The sequence below is a fragment of the Aureobasidium pullulans genome, assembly GCF_000721785.1.
Source record: "Aureobasidium pullulans EXF-150 unplaced genomic scaffold scaffold_31, whole genome shotgun sequence".
NCBI classification, from domain to species: domain Eukaryota; kingdom Fungi; phylum Ascomycota; class Dothideomycetes; order Dothideales; family Saccotheciaceae; genus Aureobasidium; species Aureobasidium pullulans.
In genome coordinates, this window is record NW_021941051.1 from 149,594 (window position 1) to 173,689 (window position 24,096).

At 50.0% G+C, this 24,096-nt stretch overlaps 11 protein-coding genes across 11 annotated transcripts; 5 read left to right on the forward strand and 6 right to left on the reverse strand.

The window, feature by feature from the left end:
- Window positions 1–112: 112 nt before the first annotated feature.
- On the forward strand, window positions 113–1,353 carry M438DRAFT_409366 (uncharacterized protein; the record flags this gene model as incomplete). Its single annotated transcript, XM_029910012.1, has 3 exons — window positions 113–339; window positions 460–526; window positions 564–1,353. Exons 1-3 carry the CDS (start codon window positions 294–296, stop codon window positions 1,351–1,353), a joined length of 903 nt encoding a protein of 300 aa, XP_029755814.1. The 5' UTR covers window positions 113–293.
- Window positions 1,354–1,830: 477 nt separating this feature from the next.
- M438DRAFT_349550 (phospholipid-translocating P-type ATPase) lies at window positions 1,831–6,662 on the reverse strand. The gene is made up of 3 exons (XM_029906422.1): window positions 3,477–6,662; window positions 2,455–3,426; window positions 1,831–2,396 (listed from the first exon to the last, which is right to left on the reverse strand). Exons 1-3 carry the CDS (start codon window positions 6,383–6,385, stop codon window positions 2,225–2,227), a joined length of 4,053 nt encoding a protein of 1,350 aa, XP_029755815.1. The 5' UTR covers window positions 6,386–6,662; the 3' UTR covers window positions 1,831–2,224.
- Window positions 6,663–6,938: 276 nt separating this feature from the next.
- M438DRAFT_249292 (uncharacterized protein) lies at window positions 6,939–7,142 on the forward strand (the record flags this gene model as incomplete). Its single annotated transcript, XM_029899630.1, has 1 exon — window positions 6,939–7,142. A coding segment is annotated over one exon (204 nt), but the record flags the coding sequence as incomplete, so codon positions are not given.
- Window positions 7,143–7,753: 611 nt separating this feature from the next.
- On the reverse strand, window positions 7,754–9,904 carry M438DRAFT_144097 (uncharacterized protein). The gene is made up of 2 exons (XM_029898917.1): window positions 9,769–9,904; window positions 7,754–9,710 (listed from the first exon to the last, which is right to left on the reverse strand). The coding sequence occupies exons 1-2, from the start codon at window positions 9,805–9,807 to the stop codon at window positions 7,857–7,859; spliced, it is 1,893 nt and encodes a 630-aa protein (XP_029755817.1). The 5' UTR covers window positions 9,808–9,904; the 3' UTR covers window positions 7,754–7,856.
- Window positions 9,905–10,532, forward strand: M438DRAFT_144096 (uncharacterized protein). The gene has a single exon (XM_029898916.1). It carries the CDS (start codon window positions 10,003–10,005, stop codon window positions 10,417–10,419), a length of 417 nt encoding a protein of 138 aa, XP_029755818.1. The 5' UTR covers window positions 9,905–10,002; the 3' UTR covers window positions 10,420–10,532.
- Window positions 10,533–11,170: 638 nt separating this feature from the next.
- Window positions 11,171–12,730, reverse strand: M438DRAFT_349556 (uncharacterized protein; the record flags this gene model as incomplete). The annotated part of the gene is made up of 1 exon (XM_029906423.1): window positions 11,171–12,730. A coding segment is annotated over exon 1 (1,052 nt), but the record flags the coding sequence as incomplete, so codon positions are not given.
- A 349-nt stretch (window positions 12,731–13,079) lies between these two features.
- Window positions 13,080–15,164, reverse strand: M438DRAFT_349557 (uncharacterized protein). Its single transcript, XM_029906424.1, has 4 exons — window positions 14,893–15,164; window positions 14,656–14,825; window positions 14,098–14,599; window positions 13,080–14,048 (listed from the first exon to the last, which is right to left on the reverse strand). Exons 1-4 carry the CDS (start codon window positions 15,109–15,111, stop codon window positions 13,188–13,190), a joined length of 1,752 nt encoding a protein of 583 aa, XP_029755820.1. The 5' UTR covers window positions 15,112–15,164; the 3' UTR covers window positions 13,080–13,187.
- Window positions 15,165–15,330: 166 nt separating this feature from the next.
- On the forward strand, window positions 15,331–15,840 carry M438DRAFT_349558 (uncharacterized protein). The gene has a single exon (XM_029906425.1). The coding sequence runs from the start codon at window positions 15,448–15,450 to the stop codon at window positions 15,601–15,603; it is 156 nt and encodes a 51-aa protein (XP_029755821.1). The 5' UTR covers window positions 15,331–15,447; the 3' UTR covers window positions 15,604–15,840.
- Window positions 15,841–17,906: 2,066 nt separating this feature from the next.
- Window positions 17,907–20,229, forward strand: M438DRAFT_378093 (kinase-like protein; the record flags this gene model as incomplete). Its single annotated transcript, XM_029908776.1, has 6 exons — window positions 17,907–17,977; window positions 18,134–18,461; window positions 18,514–18,786; window positions 18,835–18,881; window positions 18,934–19,254; window positions 19,305–20,229. 6 exons carry the CDS (start codon window positions 17,907–17,909, stop codon window positions 20,227–20,229), a joined length of 1,965 nt encoding a protein of 654 aa, XP_029755822.1.
- Window positions 20,230–20,278: 49 nt separating this feature from the next.
- M438DRAFT_144251 (uncharacterized protein) lies at window positions 20,279–20,711 on the reverse strand. The gene has a single exon (XM_029898919.1). The coding sequence runs from the start codon at window positions 20,551–20,553 to the stop codon at window positions 20,329–20,331; it is 225 nt and encodes a 74-aa protein (XP_029755823.1). The 5' UTR covers window positions 20,554–20,711; the 3' UTR covers window positions 20,279–20,328.
- A 145-nt stretch (window positions 20,712–20,856) lies between these two features.
- M438DRAFT_378094 (uncharacterized protein) lies at window positions 20,857–24,036 on the reverse strand (the record flags this gene model as incomplete). The annotated part of the gene is made up of 2 exons (XM_029908777.1): window positions 20,857–23,867; window positions 23,901–24,036. 2 exons carry the CDS (start codon window positions 24,034–24,036, stop codon window positions 20,857–20,859), a joined length of 3,147 nt encoding a protein of 1,048 aa, XP_029755824.1.
- Window positions 24,037–24,096: the final 60 nt, after the last annotated feature.

A 24,096-nucleotide genomic window follows, 5' to 3' on the forward strand; every position in this document is an offset into this window, starting at 1 on the left:
ACGGAATAGGCAAGACGTTGGCATGGAGGGGCGTCGTTACCAAAAAGGCCCGGCTCCAGCTTTCAGCTTCGGCCTTTTGACACCACATCGACTTCTCTCACCACGCTGACAACAGGTACAAGACCCCATGTATCTTCATCTCAATTGCATGAACGCGACTACAGGAAAAACAGTCTGGCATATCGCAGTCACATAACACAGCGGCCCTTCAATCTGTTTCTCAGCCCGACTGCAGATCAATGTCTTATCGTTTCGCACGCAAGTTCCAACGTTCGTTCCCGTGAAAAGAAGCAATGGATTTGACGGAAGCTCGTGGCCTGAAAGAAAGGGGCGAGGGGGGTGAGATACGCAGTACGAGCGAAGATGTCTGACGAGTTGGAGCGAAGTCGCCAGATTATGTTCCAGAACATCAAGTCCAAAGACACCTTTTGCTATCCACACCATCCGACATCTCTTTAGGCACACTCAACCATCAGACTTCAACCTCATCGAGGGAAATCGAATTCTCTACTTCCCACGCTCTTTCGTCAGTCACCACTCAACCCAAGCCTAAGCGTCAGCAGACTTCTGGAAGTGACACAAATCCTTCTCGAACTCGGTCAAATCGTGATACGCGATCAAGCTGAAAAGGCCACCTTCGGACTTGCCTTTGTCACAATAATCCCAAGGGAACCCGTGCCGCTTCCAGAACCCTCCAAGCACCAGCCTCAGGCGATATGGTTCTTCAGGAGCGGGTGTCAAGAACTTCAAGATCATATCCTGGGCAATGTTGATCCAGACATTGACTTGCTCAACGAGTCGTGCTTTATCTTATCCTACGGTGTGTCCCCAATTCGTCCAGATGTTACGATAGACATCTGTACGACGCCACCCGCGTTCTACAGAGGTAAGCTCGCTGTCGGCAGGAGAGTGTTTGAAGAATGCATCCAGCACACCGAGGCCAGGCCGCAAGCCCTTTTCCGCAGACAAATAGATGGAGTAATTTTTCGCCACCATGAGTTGCCAGTAGCAGCGAGTTATGGCCATCAGCTCAACGCCATGCGAATGCGAGTTAATCCACTCACGATGATCGATATGTTGCAAAGTCGGCTGCCAGTCTGTCTTATGGATGACATGTGTGTCGAACACTGGCGCCCAGGCACCAAGGCCCAAAGCACAGTCAATACTGCTGAGATGGTACTGAGCTTCACAATTGCAGAAAGAATTCTTGTTGATAGCCCATTCGAAAAAATCTTGGTCGCGCAGAGCAGTCGCGATTCGAAGATCAACCGGATTGTCGTGGAAATCAGTGTCTCTGAACGCGCCACTGCTAGCAAAATTCATGATCCAATCAATCAACTGCCAGCGGACTGATTCGAGCACGCCGTAGAAGTCGATCCATTCGACAAGGCGTTGAATCTCCTTCTGCTTTGCTTCTGAGTTGGAAACAGTAGTCCACTGCTTTCAATTAACCCTTTGGTCGTCGTAATGCTGTTCGTCATCACATTCGCCATTCCTCAATATCGTTCTCGGTTTTGTTACGATCGGGATTTATATAGTAGAAACACAATATACTATAAAAAGTACCCGATAGCTGCAAACTCAAATCCACAGCATACCGTACACCAAAGAGAATAAAAACAAACATTTCGCAAAAGAAACAATAACTTTTCACAAGAACCCCCAATTTCCAAATGACAATCTACAATTCTCAACATCCTTTACAGAACCATCCATCTTATCCAACAAGTCAACAAGTACTAAAAAGAAATCAAACATCTGGAAATACATATTTCACAAAGGTACTCTATAAATCAAAGATCTAGTCCCCAAATCCTGAAAGAGGTAGGTAGTAGAATGACGCTTTTGCGATGTCCGCTCTTATGCCAAACAACGCCGTTTTACCCTAAGTGTGTGCTCCTAGAGGCCGAAGCTGCGAGGGTTGTTTTCTGTCTTCATTCATGCCTGGAGGACGTTGGCAAGAGGAGTCTGAGTAGCAAGGTGGTCGAGTAGAATCTCTGTATTTTAGGGTTTAAAGTAACATTCCAATCATGCTTTCAGAGACACCGTTCTTTCTGGCATTCTTTCAAAACATCGATGCATATGAAAAAGAACGTGCAAGAGATATAGAGAGAGGCGTGGAGAACACGCCGTTTCGGAATTCATCATATCCCATACATATGCATATAAACACGTTGAACGAACCCTTGCAATGCCAATGCCAATGCAACGCAGTGCCTTTTTTTCAGTTCCTGCTACTAGCCATCTCACCATATCTTCCTCTTTCCCTCGTGGTATCATAAGCCTGCAAAACTCTCGCTTGCGATTCATCCGTCTGCGAGAAAGCATAACCACGCTGTTTGCGCATGCGCTGTACTTGGCGAACTTTGCGGATGGCCTTTTGGAATTGCTCCATCCTGTTGTATTGTTAGCGAGAATGTTAATGTGTAAAGATGGGTAGAAATAAATACATACCTAGGTCGGTAATCCTGGATGTTGTACTTTTGGATTTCCTGGACGTGGTGGTAGGCTTGAGGGTAGTACATACGCTTGGCGTACTTCCAGGCGTAATCTCTGAGCAAACAGAGAACAGGCAGGACGATGATGGTCAACCAGAAAGCAAGACTAGGGAACAGTCTGGGGACAACGCCAGCGTATTCCATACTGAAGCCAAGCTTGGGTGCAACAGTCGCGTAGATGGGCAAGAAGATGAACCAGACTGCAAGACTGCCTGGGATCGCAATCACAGTATACTTGGTCCAGAGATTGGTGATGAGGGCCGCTTTGCCGAGCGTGGTGATCAGACCGGCTGTGTAAAGAGCAGTTCCCCAGACCCAGTGTCCAGCAATCTTGCCGTCGCTTTGTGGCAAATCGTACAACCAGATCAGCTCAGAGACAAAGTAAAGTATGAGAGAGTGGTAAAAGCCGTTCGCCACCCAGCTGAAGAAGGAATGCATTCTGAAGAACACGCCCTTCTGACTCAGTTGGTAGAGCTGAGGGTATCGATCAAGCAAACGTGCCGAGACGTATTGATCGAAAATGCCAAGGACGAAGGGAGGCATAACCGTGAACAGAACGTTGTAGAAACTCATCGTCCAAGATTCGAAAATGACCTCTCCAGAGAAGCCGTTCTGGAACGAATACCAGAACTGTGTCATGAAAAGAGCCGTGTTCTTGTAGTAGAAATACAAGATCATTTTGGAGATTCTTTGGTAGGACCACGCTCCATGTACAAGCAACAGCTTGCGAAGGTATCGGAACTGAGCGATGGACACATCGGCCGATCTGGCTGCTTGAAGACCTTCAACACCTGAGATACCGATACCGATGTGTGCGGCTTGAATCATTGAGACGTCGTTTGCACCATCACCGATGGCGAGGAGAATGGCTTTCTTATGACGCTTGACAAGCTTGACCACAAGCGCCTTTTGCAGAGGTGAGACACGACTAAACCACAGGTCAGCAGACTTCAGTGAGGAGAGACGGAAGATACATACCAGCAAATAACTGCTTTGCAGATCACGGCCAGATCCAAGAACATCTTCTCCATGTCTTTCTCAAGCGCGAAAGTCAGAGACTTGCCATCAATAACAAGCGCCAGAGTTTCAATGGTGATGCCGGCCTGGAACTGACTCTGTACGGCGCTCAACTTCTTCTGCAAATTGTCTCGAGTGGCAGCGGCATTGTCTTCATTGACAATGAGAAGAGTCATATCTTCGCTGATAAGCTTACAACTCATGCCGATGTTGATGGCAGTTTCTTGTCTGTCACCAGTCAAGACCCAAATCTTGATGCCAGCAGTTTGGAGAGTATGGATCGTGTCTGGGACACCGTCTTGCAACTTGTCCTCAATAGCTGTGGCACCAAGCAAAGTAAAGTCGTGTTCAATGAGCTCGGCTGCTTTGTCAAGCTCATCCGCTCTATTGCCGCCAACAGTGGTAGCTGCTTCACTATAAACACGCTGCCATTCTCTGTACTCCACCTCCGGAACCTCACGCATGGCAAGACACAGTGTTCTCAGCCCTTCTGCGGCATACTCTTCAAGATGTTGCAGAGTGGCCTCCACGAATGGGTTATCACCACCCAGGCGCTCCAGAATGACGGTATCGGCACCTTTGCAGTAACACCTGATCTTGCCATCGGGACATCTGAAGATAGTCGACATACGCTTTCTGGTAGAGTTGAACTCGCAAACTGCCAAAAGCTCGTACTCAAGTTGTTGTCCGGAAACCTCAATCATGACTGAGCGTGGCTTGCGCGCAATGAATTTGTATCCGAGTGTGACCGCGCCTTCTACAAGAGCGCCCTCATCGGGTGAAGCTGCTTGATACTTGATCTTGCCAGGCTTTTCTGCGCTTGTCTCCGGAATAACGGTATGACAAGTGGACAGAAGAGTCAAGAACTGATTGATAATCTCAGCAGAGGGGTGGTTTCTTCGATTATGCTCCAAGCGAGTGAAGTCAAATATGCCCATGTCGCCATCCTCTCCAGTTGATCTTCTGTCTTCGGGGACTTCATCGGCATATTGAATACCACCAATGGAACTTTGTCTGAACTCCATCATGTTGCATGTAAGCGTTCCTGTTTTGTCTGAGAAGATGTATTCGACTTGACCCAACTCTTCGACAAGAGAAGACGTTCTGCAGTTAGCGGGTGTGTCTGTCTTGTCGTAGTAGATGTCCAGATCGGAGCTGATGAGAATGGCCTGCCAGTACTTGATGATTTCGATGGTGACGAAAAGCGAGATAGGTACCAGGTTTGAGTACAGAACCCAGTTGGTGAAAAAGTCACTGAAAAATTGCTTGCCGCCATTAACGCGAGTATAAGCCAAATACCACATCTTGCCGCCCGAGGAGGCACGCATGGCGAGATCACCAATTGAACTGATGATACTGAGTGTGACAAGGATACCACCAAGCATGAGAATTTGCACGTTCACAAGACGCTCGACAGCAGTCTTCTTGATCGGAGTAGCCGTGGCGTTGCGCATAAGCTTGGTTTCATGACCTGTGAAGACGACGATTCCATGCACCCATGGCGTGTTTCGGAGAGTAGCACCACGTAGAAGGAGTTGCTCCGGGTTCAACGGCAACTCCTTCTCTCCACCACCAGATTGCATTGTCATGGTCGCTTCGTATGTGTAGAGACTGCTGTTGGGAGGTTCAGAGCGTATCCTGCCACCAAGCCTACTGATATCGGCAGGACTGACAAGATCGGCAGTCTCTGGAATTGCTTGTTTGATCTTCAGGTTTGTCTCACCATCGAGGTTCGCAGTCTCGATATAGCAGAGACCTTCAGGTTCAGAACTGGCCATCAAGACCAGATCGGCGGGGAATGGCTCCTCGGACTCTACACGAACAACATCTCCGACTGCAATATCGATCCAATTGCTGTCCTGGAAAGTTGAGCCTCGAAGAACGCGAGCTTTGGAAGTATTGAGTTGTCTGTCCTGCGACTTCCTGCGCGAGTCTTCAACCATTTCTTTACCAGCAGAAACCAAAAGGACAATCCCCAGTGGCACAATCGTGGTGTATCGACTCGTGGGAGAAACTCCAGGAATTTGTTGCAAGACGGCTGTGAATAAGAAGAACAAGTTGGCATATTTCGAGAACTGCTCAAACAAGAACTTGGGCAAGAAAGTAGCAAAGTTGTATTTGGACGTCGAGACATGGTTGTCCACATACTTGTTCGCGGCGTTTGCCGGAGGATTGTTCAGATGGATTATGCGAGGGCCAGAAGCATTCGGGTCCGGACCTGAGCGACCAAGACCAAACTTGAACTTTGCGCCCGGAGTGCGCTTAGCAGGCGGAGGCGCAGAGGGGAGGGCATCAACACCGCCTGAGGCGATGTGAGAAGACCGAGCACCAGCCTCTGTCAAGGGTAGATCCATTTCTGAATAGCCACCGGTGTTGGCACCAAACATGTTCTTGGCGCGATCTACGATGCTTCCACCTATTCCCATTATGCTGTTTCTATTGCGACCATGACTGGTGAAGCGTGTCTCATGCAAGCCTGGTAGATTGTCCTCATCGACACCTCCTCCTGAAGCATAGTAGTCTCTGTCATCGGGTATGTCGTCAAGGTCTGAATATGGCTGGTAGTTGTTGAGTTCGGAAGTCTGCGAGTATTGCCTTCCCATAGTTTCGTGCATGGGGATGTGTAGGCCAGTGGTACTCGGAGCGCCAGGGCCTCCGGGCAGACCAGCTGTCGAAGAGGAGCCCACAAAGTCATCGTAGCTTGTTGAAGCGCGAGGGGCATCGGATGCGTCTATGTTGTGGTGGAGAAGCAGGTGGTCATCGTCGGTCGGCGGGGGCTTGCCAGAGTTGTAGACAGGCTGGTCATCCAAGTCCAGTAGCAGGTCAGAATTGGCAGACGGGGACGCCTGACCATGAGGTCTCCCGGCCATGTTTGCAAGGATAGTGTACCGACAGTATGCGCAACAGTTGGCGATCGCGTCGTGAGAATGGTGGTTGAGGGGTTGTTCGCGGATCAATACGGGGTGGAAGAGGCAGATGCGACCATTCGGTAGACGGCGGTAAGGCTACCTGGACAAAGACGAGGCAACCAACGTGTGCTGTACGGGGGTTCAATGGCGACGCGGATTGGATTGCGATGGCATGGATGCTCTTGTCGCAGCGTGTCGAGAGAAGGTGATCAAAATAGCAATGGGCTGTGTAAGCTGGCCTGCCCTTCTGAAGCGTTGCGCGTAGCAAGCACGCTTGCGACTGCCCAAACGGCTGCGACTTCCTCACCACTCACCACTCAGGAGTTGCAACTCGGCATCTCGCAGCTCCGCAAGACCCTGCCAAGAGAGTCGTAATAATAGCCATCTCACCTCTTGCACCACCAACTGCTATTCACTCTCTGCCTTGTTGCTTTCGTATACGAGAAACTATCCATCTCCTGAGAAACCTGCATCCCAATCACAGAAAGACTTATTGACTGCACATCTCATTACAATGCCTCTCTGGAGAACACCAAATCCCGCTCCGACCACCTCGGCGTTTCTTGTGCTTCAAGGATTGGTCGTGGTCTTGACCGCGGATTACCTGGTCGCTGCGGCTCAGTCTCGTCCAAGCAGTTTCTCTGCAGCTCTTCGAGGGCTGAACATAACAAAGACGCCACCTCCTTTTCGACAAGTCCATGCGACAGGGAGTGAGGATGGCTTGCGTCAAGACTCGCAGGATGCACAGTCGAGCTAAGCACAGCTCCAAATTCTCGAACAAAATCCACCTCATACGAACCACGATCCTGCCCCAACATGAGGCCTTTCTGACCATCCAAATTCGTACATCAGATGGCGAAAAACAGCATGTGTCGTAATCTGCGGATTAGTTCGACCTCGAATCCTCGACGAGTCTTTGAGACTGTTGTATCCAAGTAACCAGGGTGATGGACTTGACGAAGATACCCGGTGAAAACATCCAAGTTTCAAGCAATTTGCAAAGAAGACTTCTAGCAAGTCTGTCAAGGACCAGCGCAGAGGATGCAGACCCGAGAGAAGTGTGCAAAATATCCCTCGAATGTACATCGTATACCAGGACCTGTTTCCCGCCCTAACAACATCTCTTCCATTCTCTACGGCTTTCTTGATCACCGTAGTAGATGATCCACCAGATATGACATTCGAGTGAATACGTTGGTGGTGATAGAATTGATAATTCAATACCATCGATAGACGATGTAAAAATAAGGTATACGAAAGAGAAGGCAGTCAAGATATAAACGCCGAACAAATGGATCCTGGCTTGGTTCCCTCCAAGTCTCTCACTCCGATATGCTAAAGGAGCTCCCCAAACGCCAAACTAGAAAATAAATAAAGTAGAGTGATTTGTCGTCATAAATCCATAAAGCCCTGGCATGCCCTTTATATCCTTCTAATAACGGATATGAGGAGAACCGCATGCCTCGTCAGGCACCAAAACGCCATCCTTGACGCCCATTTTTTCGAGTTGCTCCATCCATCCCGGTGGTTGCTTCTTGCTCTTTGCTTTTAGGTTCCACCATGCCTTTTTGTCACCCGCTTCCTTTGGCGGCACAGGTGGTGGAGAGCGAGTTTTCATGACGTGCCGGTATTTGCGATCATGTTTGTCTTTGCTGGTTGCTTTATCTGTTTTTTTACCGGTAGAACTGCTGCTGATGCTGCCGAGGGGTGTCGGTATGTTGGAGCTGTCGTAATTGCGATGTTGAGAGAATCCAGGGATGGTGTTGGAGAAGGCAGGGTTGCTTGGAGATCTCAATCTTGAATGACTAGTACTTGTTGAATCTCCTGCATGGTGGGAAGATATGGTTGGTACAGTTGATATCGGATCTCTGATATGAGCCGGGCCAGCTGATTTGCTGCGAAGGCCAGATGATACAACATGATCGTTGGTGTAGGCAGAACCCAGATTTGGCATCTTTGTGGCTGCAGAAAATCTCGGAGAGCGAGTTGGCATGTATACCTCTGGCTTCTCCCTGACGGGCGAGCCAAGACGAGCGGCAATGATTTCGTCCTTTTCGCTCATCGCGCTGTCGACTGACTTTTGACCTCTGCTATGGTCAGACTTGGCCGGGCGATAGCTCTGTACTGGAGCTTGAGGTGCAGGTCGTGTCGGTATCGCAATTTCTGCCTCTTTCCATTGATCAAGACTGGGAAGCGGAGGCAGCTCGCGGTTCAAATCAATCTGCGACTTTTTGGAGCCTGAGCGTTTCAAACCATCGCTTCTCCCTCTTGCCGAGTTGGATCTGCTGACGTCTGTTTGTGCATTTTCCTTCTTCAAAGTACGTCCCCAACTTCGCCAACCACCACGCGCATCTGGATCTCGTGATTTTGAATCTGATCGAAGAGATGCGCGTGATTGTGACCTGCTAGGTGGCCGACTAGGATCTCTGCTAGGACCTCCAGCACTGCTGGGACGGATGTATTCTTTAATGTTGTCACGAAGACTTCGAATGCTTCGTGCTCTGCTAGGGGGGCGAGATAATGGCGGTAGTGCGGCAGTTTGTTCTTCCTGGGCAGCTTGTTTTTGACGACGACGCTCGAGTTCATTGCGCATCCACTCGATGGCATTCGCGTCCGCCTTGATGGGTACGTCTTGCTCGAAGGGCATGTGCGAAGAGGCTCTTTTCGAGGCACGGGCTGGTGTAATGGCGGCGGATGTAGGGGCGGTAGAAGTCCAAGTATACTCGGTCAGGTCTGTGTGCGGAGTAGAGCCATTCGTCTCGCCAGAGAGAGAACGCTTAGAAACCCGAGGTCGTGCGGTGCCATCCCCAGTGGGAGAAACAACATTGATGGGCACCGGAGTCTTGGTACGGCTTCCCATGGGTGTGTCATACTTGCTCTTGCCCAAGACAGCCTGGACGGGATCAATAGCAGCATCGGCCTTTGTGAAGAGCTGATCAACGGCAGCGTCTGGACGGTATGCATATTTGACGGGATGTTTATCATCTGCTGAATCGGTACGCGGTGGGAAAGGACGCGAGTCTTGGGACTTGCGCGTGGATGCGGATCTCTTGATGGCTTCATAATCGAGTGCTGGCTTGGGCTCGCTGGTGGCGCTCAATTGTGCTTCTGGTGGGACGTAGTGGTGCGAAGGCTTGGTATTGACAAGAACACCGGCACAGGCTGTACGCAGATCCGACTCGACCTTTGTGGACAGAGGAGCGCGACGTCCAGGATACGGTGACGGCGGTGGACTTTGGAGGGGGTTTGCAGTGGGCATGCGATCATCAGCTCTGTGCGGGCCAATCTCGAGGCAAGTGTCAGCCAATGTGTTCCCGTATCGTATATGCAGGTGAGCGGCTTACAAGATGCGCCAGGCCCAGAGCCAGCTTCTTTCCCTTCATGGCTGCGTGAAGTAGAGTATGAGTGGGGAAAGAGAGGAGAGGTTGGGTGAGGGTGAGGATGGTGAGATGCTGGCGGATGGTTGACCAGAGGCACTCGCACCATGTAGTAGGCAAGTACTTGATGGTTGTACACCGGGTGGATCAATCAAAGATCAAGCACACATCAGCCGCAGCCTCGTGGGTAGAAGAGGGTGAATGTGGCGTCTCTGCGCGACCAGTGCGAGTCTAGGAGTGTTCAGTGTCAGGATCATACTTTGCAGTTTCAAGGCCTCATCCATAACACAAAAGACAGCAATCATCCATAGACAACCACCCGTCACATGTCCATCCAGGCTCTTGCCAAATTGCAAAAATGTGTCTGAGAGGTGCCAGACCGACGCGCCTTCCGCGGATCATTGCCCCGGCTGGTGCTGCAAGCGTGTTTCAGCCTGCTCCTTCCTGAATCACAAAGCGCCTGCTTGTCCTGACACGAGTCTCACTCTGATACAAACAGCTCGCTCTTCTGCTCCCACAACTACTCAACACGAGTTGTATTTCATATCGTCTTCTCGCCTCCATCCCGTCGCAGACCATTGCTCGCCTTTCTTCCTCCAACACCATCTGTTTAGCTAGCATCATGTATCCCCGTTACACCTTTCTTTTTTGCCGACGATAAGATTACAACGGTCAGAGCTCGGTCTCCGGAACCAGCCTTGCTTCAAAACAGTGGCTGCACTTGCTCTTTCTCACCCCACCCGACCTGCCACTCAAGCGAACCATCAATATATTTTGTCAAAGGAAATCTCGTTTAACCAGCAAGAGAGATTTGGATGGGCCCTTCTTCCACGAATCATGCTGTTTGTTTTGCTTTTCTCTCGATCTGAAGAACTATCTACAGTCTTCCCATCGCCACAGAGGATTTTTGACTTCGATAAGTCGTGCAGTCTGGCTTGGTCTTCTCCGGCAAAACAGAGTCGTGTCCGTCGACCATCGACAAAGCCGCGGACAATAATGCTCGTCATTATTCCATGAGGCTGGGAGTCTCGACCGTTTTTGAACTTCTCACGAACGGAACGCGCAACTGCTAGTCTTTAACAGGTGAGTCCGTCTGACTCCTTGAACACGCAACGAGAATCTCCTAGCCACTTCTGGTCGTTGCACTGTCGAAGGATCTCCGGTACAATAATACACCGAGTATCTTGTTCGAGCCACTCCCGAGAGACTTCAGCTGGTGAACTCGTCACTGTCATAGACTATGTGCTGTTCATTCGAGAAGACCTGCGAAGAACAAGAGCTCTACACGGCAAACTCCAGCTGATAATCACGCACTGTCATAAGCTGCGTGTCTTGTTCATTCACCGCGTATTGTAAGGGCTCATTCTTGCCGGTGATAATGCATTTTGTGATACAACTTCGATGCTTAGGTTTGTCTTCAGGTCTTTGAACGGCTGGGCTCGTCCTCGGATCTCTCTATCCTCAGTAACAATACTCATGTCCTTGACAAGCTTCTCCTTCCACGTCCATTCTACTCACCCAAACACCCAGCCCATTCCTTCAACCCGATTACCACCCCGATAGTAACCACAACCCACACAGGCAACACGAAAGGCACCAATCTTCTGCTGACTGGGACCTGCAATATCAATCCGGCACCAAGTCCCACCAACATCTGCACCGCAACCCAAAGCCCTCCTCCATCCTTCGCGCAAATTTGCTTCTTATCCAAGCCCCTCAACTGCAACCCGATATAAAGCAAAAGAGCAAGGATGAGGAGGACAAGCGAGCAGATACCGAGCATATCCACCCAGAAGAAAGGATGAACATGATTCAGCGACAAGGAAACAGAGCCGAAACGAGTAACACTGCTGGTCTTCCTGCTCCTATCCACTTTGCTCTTTCCTCCTCTTCCTCCTTCCACGTCAGCGAAATCCGTAATCGAAGTAGACGAATCAACATGAGTGTCCACTCTACTCAACCTCCCCTCATCTCCTCCACCCTCACCTTCCCTCCCCACTTCACCTTGCTGAGGCAGCAACAATCCTAATTCCTCAGCCCTCACCATCCCCAATTCAGCGGCTTCATAATCTCTGATCCTCTCGTGCCATAACCCTACTTCTATACAGTCGATTCTTGACAACATACATCTTTCCATCCCTCGCTCTTCGTCCCCCTCCCCCTCTTCCTCTTCGAGTATTTCTTCTCTTTCTCTCTCCAGACGGGCGATTTGACGGGGATGCAAGGTCAAGATATGGTGGAGTGATGCTGATGCCGATGCTGATGCTGAAGCTGAAGATGTCGTAGACGTATATTGGCCATTATAATTCCCAGCATGATGAGGCGGGTGGTTGTGGTTGTGATTGTGGTTGCTCTGTCGATAATGATGTCGTGGAACAGTCATATGATGACTTGACCCAACAACCACAGCAGGAGCTCGTTCGTGAGGAAGCAGCGAACTCGTCTCATCATAAGTTATCGAAGATGTAGTCGTCGAAGTCGAAGTATTGCTTTCCCCTCTTGCGATATCTGTAGTGCTTTTGCTGCGGCTGTTGCTAGAGGAGGGCAAAGTGCGCGATACCCACATCCTTAATATGCGATATCGACACTACTCTTTTCCTTGCCTCGCGCGTGATGATCTTGTCAGAATGTACTGAGCATTCACTGCTTGCTGTGACTTGCTTATGCGATACAACAAAAAGTAGAAGAAAGACCTACACCAACGCAAAAACAATCGAAGAGAAATATCCAACATAAACATATCCGCAAAAGAAATAAACCATATACCTACCCCATCATTCTTCTTCTGCTTTTCCTTTTCCTTCTTCTTCTGCTTTTCCAACCGTTTTTTGTCTACTACTCTCTGCAATCATACTGACCCCAAAAAAACTTCCAAAAAAAACCAGATAGGTGTCTCCACACGTGCTGCTTGCTTGCTCGCTCCTAAATTTACACCTTCTTACCGTCAAAACTTGAAATCAAGAGAGACACATACTCCACATTTGGACACATACTCCACATTTGGACACATACGGAAAACAAAAGGTCATCTGATCTCGCAGGTAATAGCTGTTAAGCGGTTCAGAATTCCATAGAAAGTCATGAGAAGTGGGGTGGAGTTTTGTATCACACCGTTTTTCGATGATGTTTGTCCACCCCCTCATCTTTCTCTATCTGATATAGCACAAACAAACGTTGGAGAAAAAGCAAAAAAAAAAAAGGACGGGTTTTTTCGATGCTCATGATCCATGATATTCCTACTCCATTAAACTTCTTTTTTTGCTATCAGAGAAACCACCTGCTTTGACCAAGAAAAAAAAAAGAAAGGGGATATAATGCCGATGCTAAACTCCTCAACTTCCAACTCAACTCCGAGTGACTGAAATAGAACGAAACAGGTCGTCTTCCTAAGAGATACCGTTGACTTGTTGCTGGTCAGGGATGCTGACTGCAGGCAAAGGAGCGGGAGGTGGGTGGGCGTGGTAGGTAGCGGGTGTAGGCATCTCATAGTCCATAACGTTCATGGGCTTAGGGTGGTGCTCTGCAGGTTGTGTCTTTACAGGCTCGTCCTGAGTGGACAGGTTTTCGAGTTCTTGTCTAGCCATCGAGACACGAGCGGGGTCGGTTGCAGGCGGTGGCTTTTCCTCGATGGGCGCGTTTTCCGTCTTGACAGGTTCTTGCGGTCTCTTCTTGAACTTGAGCTTGACGATCAGGCTCTTTGGCTCTTCTTGTTGGTCGAGATCCATCTCATCCTCATCTTCTCCGTCAGCCATGTCTATATCGTCTTCTTCATTCTCATCATCATCACCGCCATCCCATTCATTTCCGCTAGAAGGCGCATCTTCCTCGTCGCTGTCTTCGTCAAAAGAATTGTATCCTCGCGACTTTCTCTTGCGATCCTCGTTGAGTGGAGAAATGCGTGTGCTGTTTCTGGTTGCTCTTCCTCCTGAAGTGCGCGAAGTCTCCGAGGCAGCGTAGTCTGGCGTCTCAGCCTGGCCACTGAGCAGCGATTCGCCGTATATACCAGTTCTGGCAGGGCGGACTTGGCGGCCGCTGGCTGTAACAACCGGACCAGATTCGGCAGGTGTATTGTTTCCAGAATGTCTTGTGGAGCGGCGTGAGCCCGTGGCATCGGACTCGTCTTCGTTGTCGGAGTATGTGTATCGAATGCGCTTGCCGCGGGTGCGACCTTCGTAGAGGGAGAAACCGGGTTCGGGCTTTGTGAATTGCGCCTTGCGCATTTGTCTGTACTCGCGTCGTCTGCGTTTCTGCGCAAGAGTCAGTACGTGTAAAGAATTCAATCCGCAATATGCTTACCTCTTCCGATGCCTCAAATCGTGGCACAGCAGCTCTGACTTTGTCGGCCAGGCGGCGAGCGGCTTGTGTGGTATCCTTGGTCTCGAGCTTCTCTGCCAGGGCATTGACCTCGTCAATGGTTTCGGCGACACTCCACCACTGAGGGTTCTGCGACGAGCGGTTGGCCTCGCGGTATACGCGGAAGCTGGTGTCATCCTGCCCCTCAATCAAGTAGTACTTTCTCTTGTCGCCATCATAGCCCCAGTGTTGCACCGACAGCGGCTGGTTGATGTCGTCTTCGCGACGATTGATCTTGTAAGAGTCTTTGATAGTTTGTGAGACAACATCAGATGACGTGAGCGACCAGATTGCGAGAGTGCGGAGGAGGTTCAAACGTTCGGCGGGGGTCATGTCGGGGAAGGTTCTGCTGCCGGCGAGGGGGTTAACGCGGTTCCAGGACAATGGCCATTGGTGCTTTTGCGTAGACAGGGCTTCTTCCATTGCGCGACCATGGTGACCTCGTCTGTTCGAGTATTAGTTCTGTGGTTGGTAGTCCAAGGGGGCATGTCCAGGACTCACTCGACCGGCTTCTTTCGGTTCAGAACAAGGGCGAGCATTGCGCACATCAGCTCTTCGACTTGCGGCGAGGGTGGAGACTCGGCGACTCCCTTCTCAATATCTTGAGGACCGAGGTGGGGCAGCTTTGGTGGGAAGGCATGGCTGAAGCGAGATCGGAACATGACCAGGAACTGTCAATTGTGAATTAGTATGCGTGCTTTGTCGCGTTCATGCGCGTGTATATTCAGGCGGACATACGGCGACATCAGGATTGTCGGCTAGAGAGTCTTGGTGCGGCGGCGAAGGAGATCTCTTTGGTCGGGGCGGTGATGGCGGAGTTGGAGGAGTAACAGGAGCCTTCTTCTTTCTTGGAGCAGCCTTCTTTCCTTTTGCCATTTTTGCAAAGATGGGAGCAAGGGGCTTTTCGTCGTCGGTCGGCGGCGCCGATGACAAGCTGGAGGAATCCGAATCACTCATAATGCGCCGTGGTTGATTGCTTTGTCAATTCTGGTCAAAGGGCCGCAGTAAAGTGAAGGCAGGAGAGCGCGTCTCGCGTCAGAGTCTGGGGCATCAATTAATTAGCGTCGTCCGATGCGTGGTCCGTGCATTCATTTGGTTTGTACTTTTTGAAGACATGCTCTTGATTCAATATGATTTTGTTGTGTCAAGGTGATCCAGATGCTATTTTTCCTACCAGATTTTCCACAGATCAAATCTCAGGTCGTAAGATATGGTCATCCCCGACGTTCTGTCGGGCAGCGAACTACCTCCCCGTGTGCTAAGTTCTATCTATTCTAGCCATCTCCCATAGCCATGCCTGAGGTTGTTTGGTCTGTAGAAATGCACAATGTTTTCAAGATCGCTCTAGTCATCCATAGAGAGGCACTACCTATCACGCTCTCAACGGAGGCTACCTCTGGAAATGTTGAAATCGTGCAATTTTGCAGCTGCATGCATGGCAAAGTTTAGCACGTGGGGAGGTAGCATTTCCCTTGCCGAAATCCAAGAACGCGATCTAGTTGTTAAGTCACTTAACACACCACGAGAGTATGGCAAGACAGATTTGATGGTATCGTGAGGACGGAGGAGTATATGTGGACACATTTGATTGCTGTGAATAGTGTAGGTGGCTATTGAAACCTCGAGATAAAGTCAGAAAAGATGGTCAGGGGTATGACCCTGCCGTGCATTGACTATGGTTGATTCTCTCAATCGTTGTCGACGTCTGGGTGTGGTGTTTCACAAGGTGACACTTGAGTGTCTGAGTTGTGAAAGACACTACCCGCCCTTCAAGTTCGTAAGCATCTATCATCCATCAATCATGTCCGTGGCTCTGAGGACGCCATCAATTCTCCAGACAAGGCAAAAAGAAGAGCCTGGATTTTCGAATCACACCATTGTCTCATACACTTGCCTGCGTCTACGAGTTCCAGCAGAACGTGCCCAACTTTGCGCACTTGAGTGTCTGAGGTCATGACAAAGATGACGAAGAACATTGCGCGAGCAGTGCTCGGGAAGTGACAGCAAGGGTCTTAGCACTAAGAGTTATCAGATGCTGACGACGATATGACCTGGACGAAGACTAACGGAGAGCTATTCGTTGTTTGACATACTCTAGGAGGATGACGATGACGATTTCGCGAATCATGGTAGCGTGCTCTTTTTCTTACTGACCTTGGGGGAAGGTCATACGTGATACTTCAGATTCGAAAAGGTATACTCAAGGCTTTGCTTGAGTAACTGCCGGAGGCGATGTACTGAATGTCGAGAGAGCCAAGCTGAACATTCCGATCCTCGAAGGAGGATCTCGTGAGCATAATTTTATCGACCTTGCCATCCAGTTGGAGCGAGGGTATGAGCAAGATACCACCTCACCATTCGTACATCTAGAACTACGAAGGACCAGAAAGGAGTGACTGAGCCGTTGTTAGACGCCCTTAAGAGCTCCTACAATTCGTGGAAGTCTGGCAACTTGTGAACCTATGAGCAACACGAGTCCCGTTTTGATGTTATCCTATTGATCATTGAGAGACAGTCGAGCTTGACGACCAGCCGAGCACAAGGACTTCGACTTGACGGTTGAGCCTAGAGCTTGAACAGAAGAAAAGTTGAGCTCAAGAGCTGTCTCGATGACGTCGTGTAGCAGCTTGACAAGACGCTGACCTGGAAGAAGGTCGACGAGAAGGCACGACGTCGAAGCAAGGACGTCTTCAAGCACAGTCGGACCGACCTATGACAGCACTGTGGGCCATCAAGGTCGGACGCACAAAAAAAATCTTGGTCGACGCACACTGAATGCGCAGAACGATGTCACACGCGAGCGTGAAACACAAGGCATTATAAAATCACATGTGCACGGTGGAACTCGAAGATTTTTGCGAATAGCAGTTTTCTGATTTTGCAGCAGAACAGCCAACCGCAATGGCAAGGTTCATCAGATCCCAAAGGTGCAGCTTATGAGGCATACACCGGTGTTAGAGAAGTGAAGACATCCTTCCAATGCCAGGCAAATAAAACACTCCATGATAATCTCGATGAGTGAAAAAACATTGACCGACTCCCCTGTGTGATAGCCATTCCAGCAAACAGTCAACACCTGGTTTCTTCCCCTCCTCAGCTTCAAGCTGCCAACATGCGCCTTCCGAGCCAACCGTGAGAGATCGGCTGCAAAGATGGCGGAAACATGCGAGCGAATCCGACAAGGTTTGTGAGAAAAAGTGGTGGCCTCCAAGATGTGTCGCGAGTAGTAGATGCGTTTTTCGACAGTAGTGGTGGCTTTAGCGAGAAAACGCCAATGATGTGTGGATTGGTATCAAGAAGCCGTGATGATCGAGTTGTCGGGGCGAGTCATTTACTTGCTGTAAGGGTTGTTAGGAAGTGCGCACATTGAAGAATGGATAGAGAAACACTCACGATCTGGCTCTCGTCTTTCTTCTCTTGCGCTTCAGTCTTCGGACTCTCTTCTTTCTCCACTTGGCTCTCATCTTGGCCTGAAGGATAAGATGTTAGTATGGGAAGAGCAATTGAAGGCGCGATAAAAGCTTACAGTATTGTCGAGATGAATGCGGTGATGAGGAAAGAGAGGGGAAGCTCAAGCTGTGCGATTGAAATTGAGAGGTGCGCGAGTGCGAGACCGCCAAGACTGTGGAGAGCGCTTATGTAAGCAGACACGCGCTAGCCGAATCAGACGTCCGAGGGCCAGCGACACTACCATCGATTTCCACTACATTCGAATTTCACTTGCACAAAAGTGATGCATACATGGGTTCACGATGACTGAACAACCTCCTGTTGCCAATTTGACGTTTGTGAATGGAAGAAGCCGCCGAATGGCCGAAGGTATGTAGGCAGGACATGATCTCAAGCCCAACCTCTCATGCCTCACCTATAGATGCATTGAGTATCTGGCCAAAGCAAGAAATCATTCTCGGATGCAAGCAACTTCAACAGTATGCTGGCCTTTCACCTTCCGACACTGAACACAAACTCAATAATCTAGATATATCGATGAGAATGATACAACCATATCCCGTCGTCATCTGGTCCTTCGCTGCGTACAATTCGATGAGGATGCTGCCACCTGGAATGTCGCTCCAATGGTCTATGCTGAGGACCTTTCCATGAATGGGACCATACTTGTCCGCGAAGGTCCCGATGAAGATAGCTCTACTGTCAGGCTCGATCATCAACTCACCAAGTCAATGGGTCCCGTGCTTCTGCAAGACGGCGATTGTCTCTACTTCTCGAAATCAACTTTTGTGCAGTACAAAGAGACCACTCCCGAGAATGAGCACAAAATGTCATTCATCATGAGTTGTGAAGTCAAGGTAGGCGAGGAGCTGGGCAGAGTTAGTACTGCAATACTCACACATTCAACAGCGTCTTGATGACGAGTTTGATATATCCTCTCGGCTGATCGGTGCTGGCGGTCAAGGTAAGGTCTTCATCGCTTGGGACCGCAAAGCCGGTCAACAATTAGCATGCAAAGCTGTCTCTCTGGCTGGTGTGAAGCTTGATCACGACAAAGGTGCTCCTAAGCAAGCCTCAACGCAAGCTACTGCGAATCATGGATCCAAACTGCAACCAACAAAGCTTCTCCGCAAGATTCACAGACTTGAGGTCGAGTATGACATTCTTAAAGACTTGAGCCATGTATGCGGTCCTAGATTGATGCTTTGACATGGTACTGACTGCGTCTAGCCAAACATCATCGACATGAGAAAGGTGTTTATCACTACCCACCACATGTCAGTTGGTGATCTGAGCGTCAAGTGGGTGGTACTGACTTAATTTCTATAGATACATCATGCAAGAACTCATGACTGGCGGCGACCTCTTCTCTTACATATTCTATAAAGGCGGCATCCTCGGCGACTCGTTGAGTGCTGTCATCACTCGCCAGCTGCTCAAAGCCGTCGAGTATCTACACAGTGAAGGCGTTGTCCACCGAGACATCAAGCCGGAAAACATCCTCATGTCATCTTGGGAAGACGGTAGTCGCGTTGTCCTCACTGATTTCGGTATAGCAAAGCGGATCAGTGCGTCGAGTGCTTCGACCAGCCAGTTTGGTGCAAGGTTCCGCATGTTCTCGACATGTGGCACGTTTGGGTTTGCAGCTCCGTATGTTGATACTCTATAGTTCCGGAATCTCGTACTGACCGACTTCACAGCGAGGTCAACAAGCTCAACCCAACCATCGCAGGCAACAAAGGCTACAGCAGTGCAATCGACATGTGGTCAGTCGGCACAGTGACCGCACTCATGCTGACAAGCAGCCTTGCTTTCGACCACCGACCCAGCGACGGCGACATTGGTCCAGTCAATACACGCTCATACAGCGCCTACGACCTATCCGACATCGACCAAGGCAAGCAGGCTTGGGAAAATGTGCCAAAGAGAGCTCGTAACTTTGTCACATCTCTACTCGCCTTGCAAGAAGACAAGCGTCTCACGGCAAAGAAAGCATTGCAACATTCTTGGTTCACCAACCACATCTGTGCTGCAAGTTTCGACGCCGTCTACGAGAAGTCCATCTGTGATTGGAAGCCAAGAGCTACGCCTCAGGCAGATATAGTGGTCAACATCGATACCAGCGACATCGCAATTCCCACTCCAAGTGCCTCTCAAATTATCCGCCAGCGATCCGACTCTGCTGTCGTCCAATCAGAGTTCTTCCAAACAGATGCAAACGACGAAGACAATGCCGACCCAATGGACACATCTTCGAACCCTGGCCTCCCCACTGAGCAAGAACTAGATACCACTCCCATCCTCGCAGCCAGCCCAGCATCGGCACCTTCTCAACCATCCTCAGCTCAGCCATCATCGTCCAATCCTGCCTCTAGGACCACGATCCCACAGTCCTCCACTCCCTCGCCAGTCCTCGACGATCCGTTCCAACCATCCTATCTCCGCCCACCAGAATCCTCAGATCCTGATCAAGACCTTGATGCCCTGCAACCTTCTGCTCGTCTGAAGAACCTGCAGGCGTCTTCGGAGTTTACGTGGCCTTCTTCACCACCAAACAAACACATGAAGAGATTTGCTTCTTTTGAGTTTCCATGGCCCTCGCAGCCGGCTAAGATGAGAAGATGATGGGTACGGGAGAAAAGAAGAAGGTATCGGCGAATGGGATGAAGAGATAATGTGGACAGAGTGCATTGGTACTGAGTGGTCATATATCGCTTTGATTTGCTATGATGTTGCTACGAGAAAATGTATTGCTGTTTCCTGACGAGAGGCTGAGAAGAAGGATGCTGCTTTTGTCTTTGCTATACATATACCCACATCAAACATATTTGCAGAAAACAAGAAAAAAATACCATATCTGCTGAAACCTGTCACCTCCACTTTTGTATCCAGTATGTTTGCCATCTTTGTACATGTCCAGAAGAACCACAACGCAGGAAACGTAGCCATAGAGATGTGACCAAGATAGCCAATTGTGAGACAGTGGTATTCGAGCTTATCAGTGGAAAAAGTGAAGGGTCGTGGCTACCTACGAAGCTTTAAACACTGCCATGGCTATGCTGCACCAATAAAGTCACTGCTACGGCTTCCTGGATTCGAGGGCTATGATATCTCGCAGCTCCCTGAGCACTCACGAAAGAACACAGTAAACAATGCACAATCACATTCAAACCACCGAGAGAGCACAAACGACGATTGCATTCCCCCCCACACACACACCAGAACACACACAAATCCAACAAACTCCCCCCATCAATCCAAACCCCTAAGCGCACTTTCCACTTCCACCCTCCCCACATCACCCCTCCCAGACCCCCACAACCTAACCAACTCCCTAGCTTCCTCTTTCCCAAGCACGCCCTCATCAACCCCCCTCACCATCGTCGTCGGCGAATCTTCAAACCACGACCAGAAATCCGCAGCCGCTTGCAACGACGACGACGGCTCTATATCTTTGAGCACTTGTTGGAGGACCAGGATGTTGAGATGCATGCGGCCGATCCCGGAAGGCGCGTCCATTGCTGGGATGGAAGGGGTGAAGGAGATGAGGGAGGAAGAGGCGGGGTGCGCGAGGTGGAGGAGGAGGAGACGGTGTTGTGGGGTGGGGAGGTGGGTTTCTAGGTCTGAGTCTGCCGTGACTAGTTGTCTGGCTAGTTGTAAAATGGCGGGGTCGGGATCGTTGTATGGTTGGCGGAGGAGATAGGTAGATGATAGCGCGGCTTGCACGCCATTGAGGATTTGGAGGCGGAGTTCTAGATGCAGGGTGCGGAGGATGAGGTGGCCCAAGTCGGTCATTGAAGTCGTGATGGCGTCGAAGTCGCGAGAGCTCTGGGTGTCTAGAGGGAGATAGATCGCAGCGTGGGGATTCGGCGTTATCAGCGTAGTCCATCTTCTCGTTTGATGGCGGGATGTCGATGCAGTGGCAGTGGCAGATGTAGACGCACTTATAGAGGAAGACATATGCCGCAATTGCTCCGCATGAGCGACAAACCATCTCGTGGAATTATACAACGTGCACAACCCCACCATAGCCTTCCTATCCAAGATCAAATCCGCCTCTGCAAGGGGAGAACTCTTGACATTGGCGATCAGGGCGGAAGTTTGCTCTTGCATGAGTCTCTGCACATCATCTGCATTTTCCGCCTCATGCGCAAGAAGAGTGGCAACTGCATCTCGCATATCCGCATTGTATTCCGCCAACGCTGCTGATCTTTTCGGTTTGCGCTCAGCAGTGGCGTCGATTTGCGGCCGCAACACCAAACCGCGGTAATAGTTGTAGCATTTGTCGTAGTAGATACGCATTTGTGCCATTACCAATTGACTGAAAGCTTGATCGTGGGGTAGGCTGTCCAACAACATGCAAAACGCTTTTATCAAGTCGAGGAAATTGGATGTGCCCTTGAAGACGGGCTTTTGAGCACGTAATTGCCATTTGGGATCTTGAACGAAGGCATCGTTTTCGGCGGAAGCCGCCATGCACATGTCGGCCAGGGCTTCTTCGAGTTGAGGGAGGAAGACATTGATAAGGAAATCGTCGAGGAAGGATGTGAGAGTGCTCAGGACGATTTCTGAGCTTGGGGGCACAATGTCTTTTAGTCGTGTCAGGAAGGATAGGGAAGGAGGGAGTAGGATGCCCATGTTGAAGACGCTGGGTTCGACCAAGAGTTTGTGGCCAGTTGCTGAGCGGTCTTCATTCTTTTCGTTTTCGGCGTCTTTCGTGGCAGGTGTTGTGCCGGTAGCGGCAAGACCAGGTACTGACGACTTGAGAATGAAATCGAGATCTTCTTTCTCAATAGCCAACTCAGTAGATTTGCTATCCGTGTCTGCCAGCTTGAACATTCGCTTGTTTCGATCTCTAGTATGAGGCTTGAACATGTTCGCAGCATGATGATGTTCAGGATGTGATGAGTTTTCCGGACTACCACTAGCAGCCAGGTGGTCATGCAACAAACTGCGAATCTCAGATTGATACAACTTCCAGAGCTCGCGGAAGCTACGCAAAAGAGCAGGTTCATCACTGCCTTGACGGGATAATATACCGCCAATGACTTCATGGAGAACACGATGGCCTTCAGCGATGGCTTCAAATTTAGCATACAAGGTTGACAGCATGTCTTGCAGAATCATCTTCTTGTCTTGGTTGATGTCAGCATTGATGTTATCAAGCTGGAAGTGTTGCTGTTTTGCGGCACCACGTATCAGGCCAGGGTACTTTTGTTCGACTTCGGTGTATGATCTCTCGACAACACGGAAGAGCTCGACAGGCAGTCTTTGCTCAATCTGATCGATGGCGAGATCAAGTCGCGACATTCGATCGAGTGATTCGACCAGAAGTTGTATGTAAGCAAACGTGTCAGCTTCCGGATTGCGCGATGTGTCTTCAGTCAAGATTTGAGAAGGATCGAAAGATTCGAGGAATCGGTATAGCTGGCGTCCTTCGATCTCAAATGAGGCAGCGCCGGTGGTAGTGGAGCGATTGGTGTATTGTTTCCATCGCTCTTCACAATAAGGACTTTTGAGATACAGGTGACTGTGTAACTCCTGGATGAGTATGTCGGTGATTGAATGTTCTTGGTTGCTGAAGTAGACACGCAGATCACTCAAAGCACCAATGTCTTCCATGTCAGGCTTGTGCATGAGTTTCAGGGCATCTTGTAAAGTTTCGACAGCACCGAGGAAGCGCTTTTCTGAGATCTGAGCTTCAAGCTTTTCTGGCATGAGTTGTAATTGCTCGATGTGAGCCAGGGTTTGGAGCATCTGATCATAGCTCTGACTTGACTGGGCAAAGGCTTTGAGTTCAGGACGAGTAGTACGGAGATTTCCCTTGGCTTGGACGAGGGATTGCTTCAAGGTGCGAACTCTTTGTTGAGATGAAAGAATGCTGGACTGAATCTGATGGAAAGTACCGATAGAACTGTTGAAGCCCTGATGGTGCTGGTTGACAATGGCCTTGAGAGCATTTTGAAGTTGTTGGTGGGTATCTTGGAATTGGTCGTACTGATTGGCAAGACCGAGAGAGCTCTGGTCCATGAGTTGCAGGGCGACCTTGACAGGAACGCAGTTGTCTGAAGCCATCTGTCCCCAATGGCGGTCGATGGAGCGCAGGATGTCCTCGACCTGGCGGCTAGCCTCAGCATTGCGCATCTGAGAAGCAGCCCTGCTCCTGCTCCTGCTGAAGGCTCTCCCCTCTCCACTGGCTCTCTTGCTGCGGTCAAGTCGCGCCGGACTGCCGACTCGGGGAATGTAATCATCCTGTGCTCTTCCTAGTCCACCATAGCCAGCTCCAGCGGCAGGACCTCTTGATCGGCTTCTTTCATCTGCGCTGTTGTCTCTACTGGTGGCATCAAGGTCGTAGCGTCGTGGGAACTGGTAGCCATCTCCGTTGGTGTATCCTCGATCTCCAGTAGCCGAAGGGCGGCGCATGTACGACATGGTGAGTTTTATAACCAGCCCATGGGATTTGGATCAAAGCGAACGTGTGTGAGATGGGCA

Coding starts and splice junctions, on each gene's coding strand:
- M438DRAFT_349550 (XM_029906422.1), bottom strand. CDS start 6,385: ATGGCCGGGAGACCTCATGGTCAGGCGTCCCCGTCTGCCAATTCTGAC. Junction 3,427..3,476: donor TGCAAAGCAGTTATTTGCTG/GTATGTATCTTC, acceptor CCTGTGGTTTAG/TCGTGTCTCACCTCTGCAAA. Junction 2,397..2,454: donor ATCCAGGATTACCGACCTAG/GTATGTATTTAT, acceptor ACAATACAACAG/GATGGAGCAATTCCAAAAGG.
- M438DRAFT_144097 (XM_029898917.1), bottom strand. CDS start 9,807: ATGAAGGGAAAGAAGCTGGCTCTGGGCCTGGCGCATCTT. Junction 9,711..9,768: donor CTCTGGGCCTGGCGCATCTT/GTAAGCCGCTCA, acceptor ACTTGCCTCGAG/ATTGGCCCGCACAGAGCTGA.
- M438DRAFT_144096 (XM_029898916.1), top strand. CDS start 10,003: ATGTGGCGTCTCTGCGCGACCAGTGCGAGTCTAGGAGTGTTCAGTGTC.
- M438DRAFT_349557 (XM_029906424.1), bottom strand. CDS start 15,111: ATGAGTGATTCGGATTCCTCCAGCTTGTCATCGGCGCCGCCGACCGAC. Junction 14,826..14,892: donor CCGACAATCCTGATGTCGCC/GTATGTCCGCCT, acceptor CACAATTGACAG/TTCCTGGTCATGTTCCGATC. Junction 14,049..14,097: donor GATTTGAGGCATCGGAAGAG/GTAAGCATATTG, acceptor ACTCTTGCGCAG/AAACGCAGACGACGCGAGTA.
- M438DRAFT_349558 (XM_029906425.1), top strand. CDS start 15,448: ATGCCTGAGGTTGTTTGGTCTGTAGAAATGCACAATGTTTTCAAGATC.
- M438DRAFT_144251 (XM_029898919.1), bottom strand. CDS start 20,553: ATGGCTACGTTTCCTGCGTTGTGGTTCTTCTGGACATGTACAAAGATG.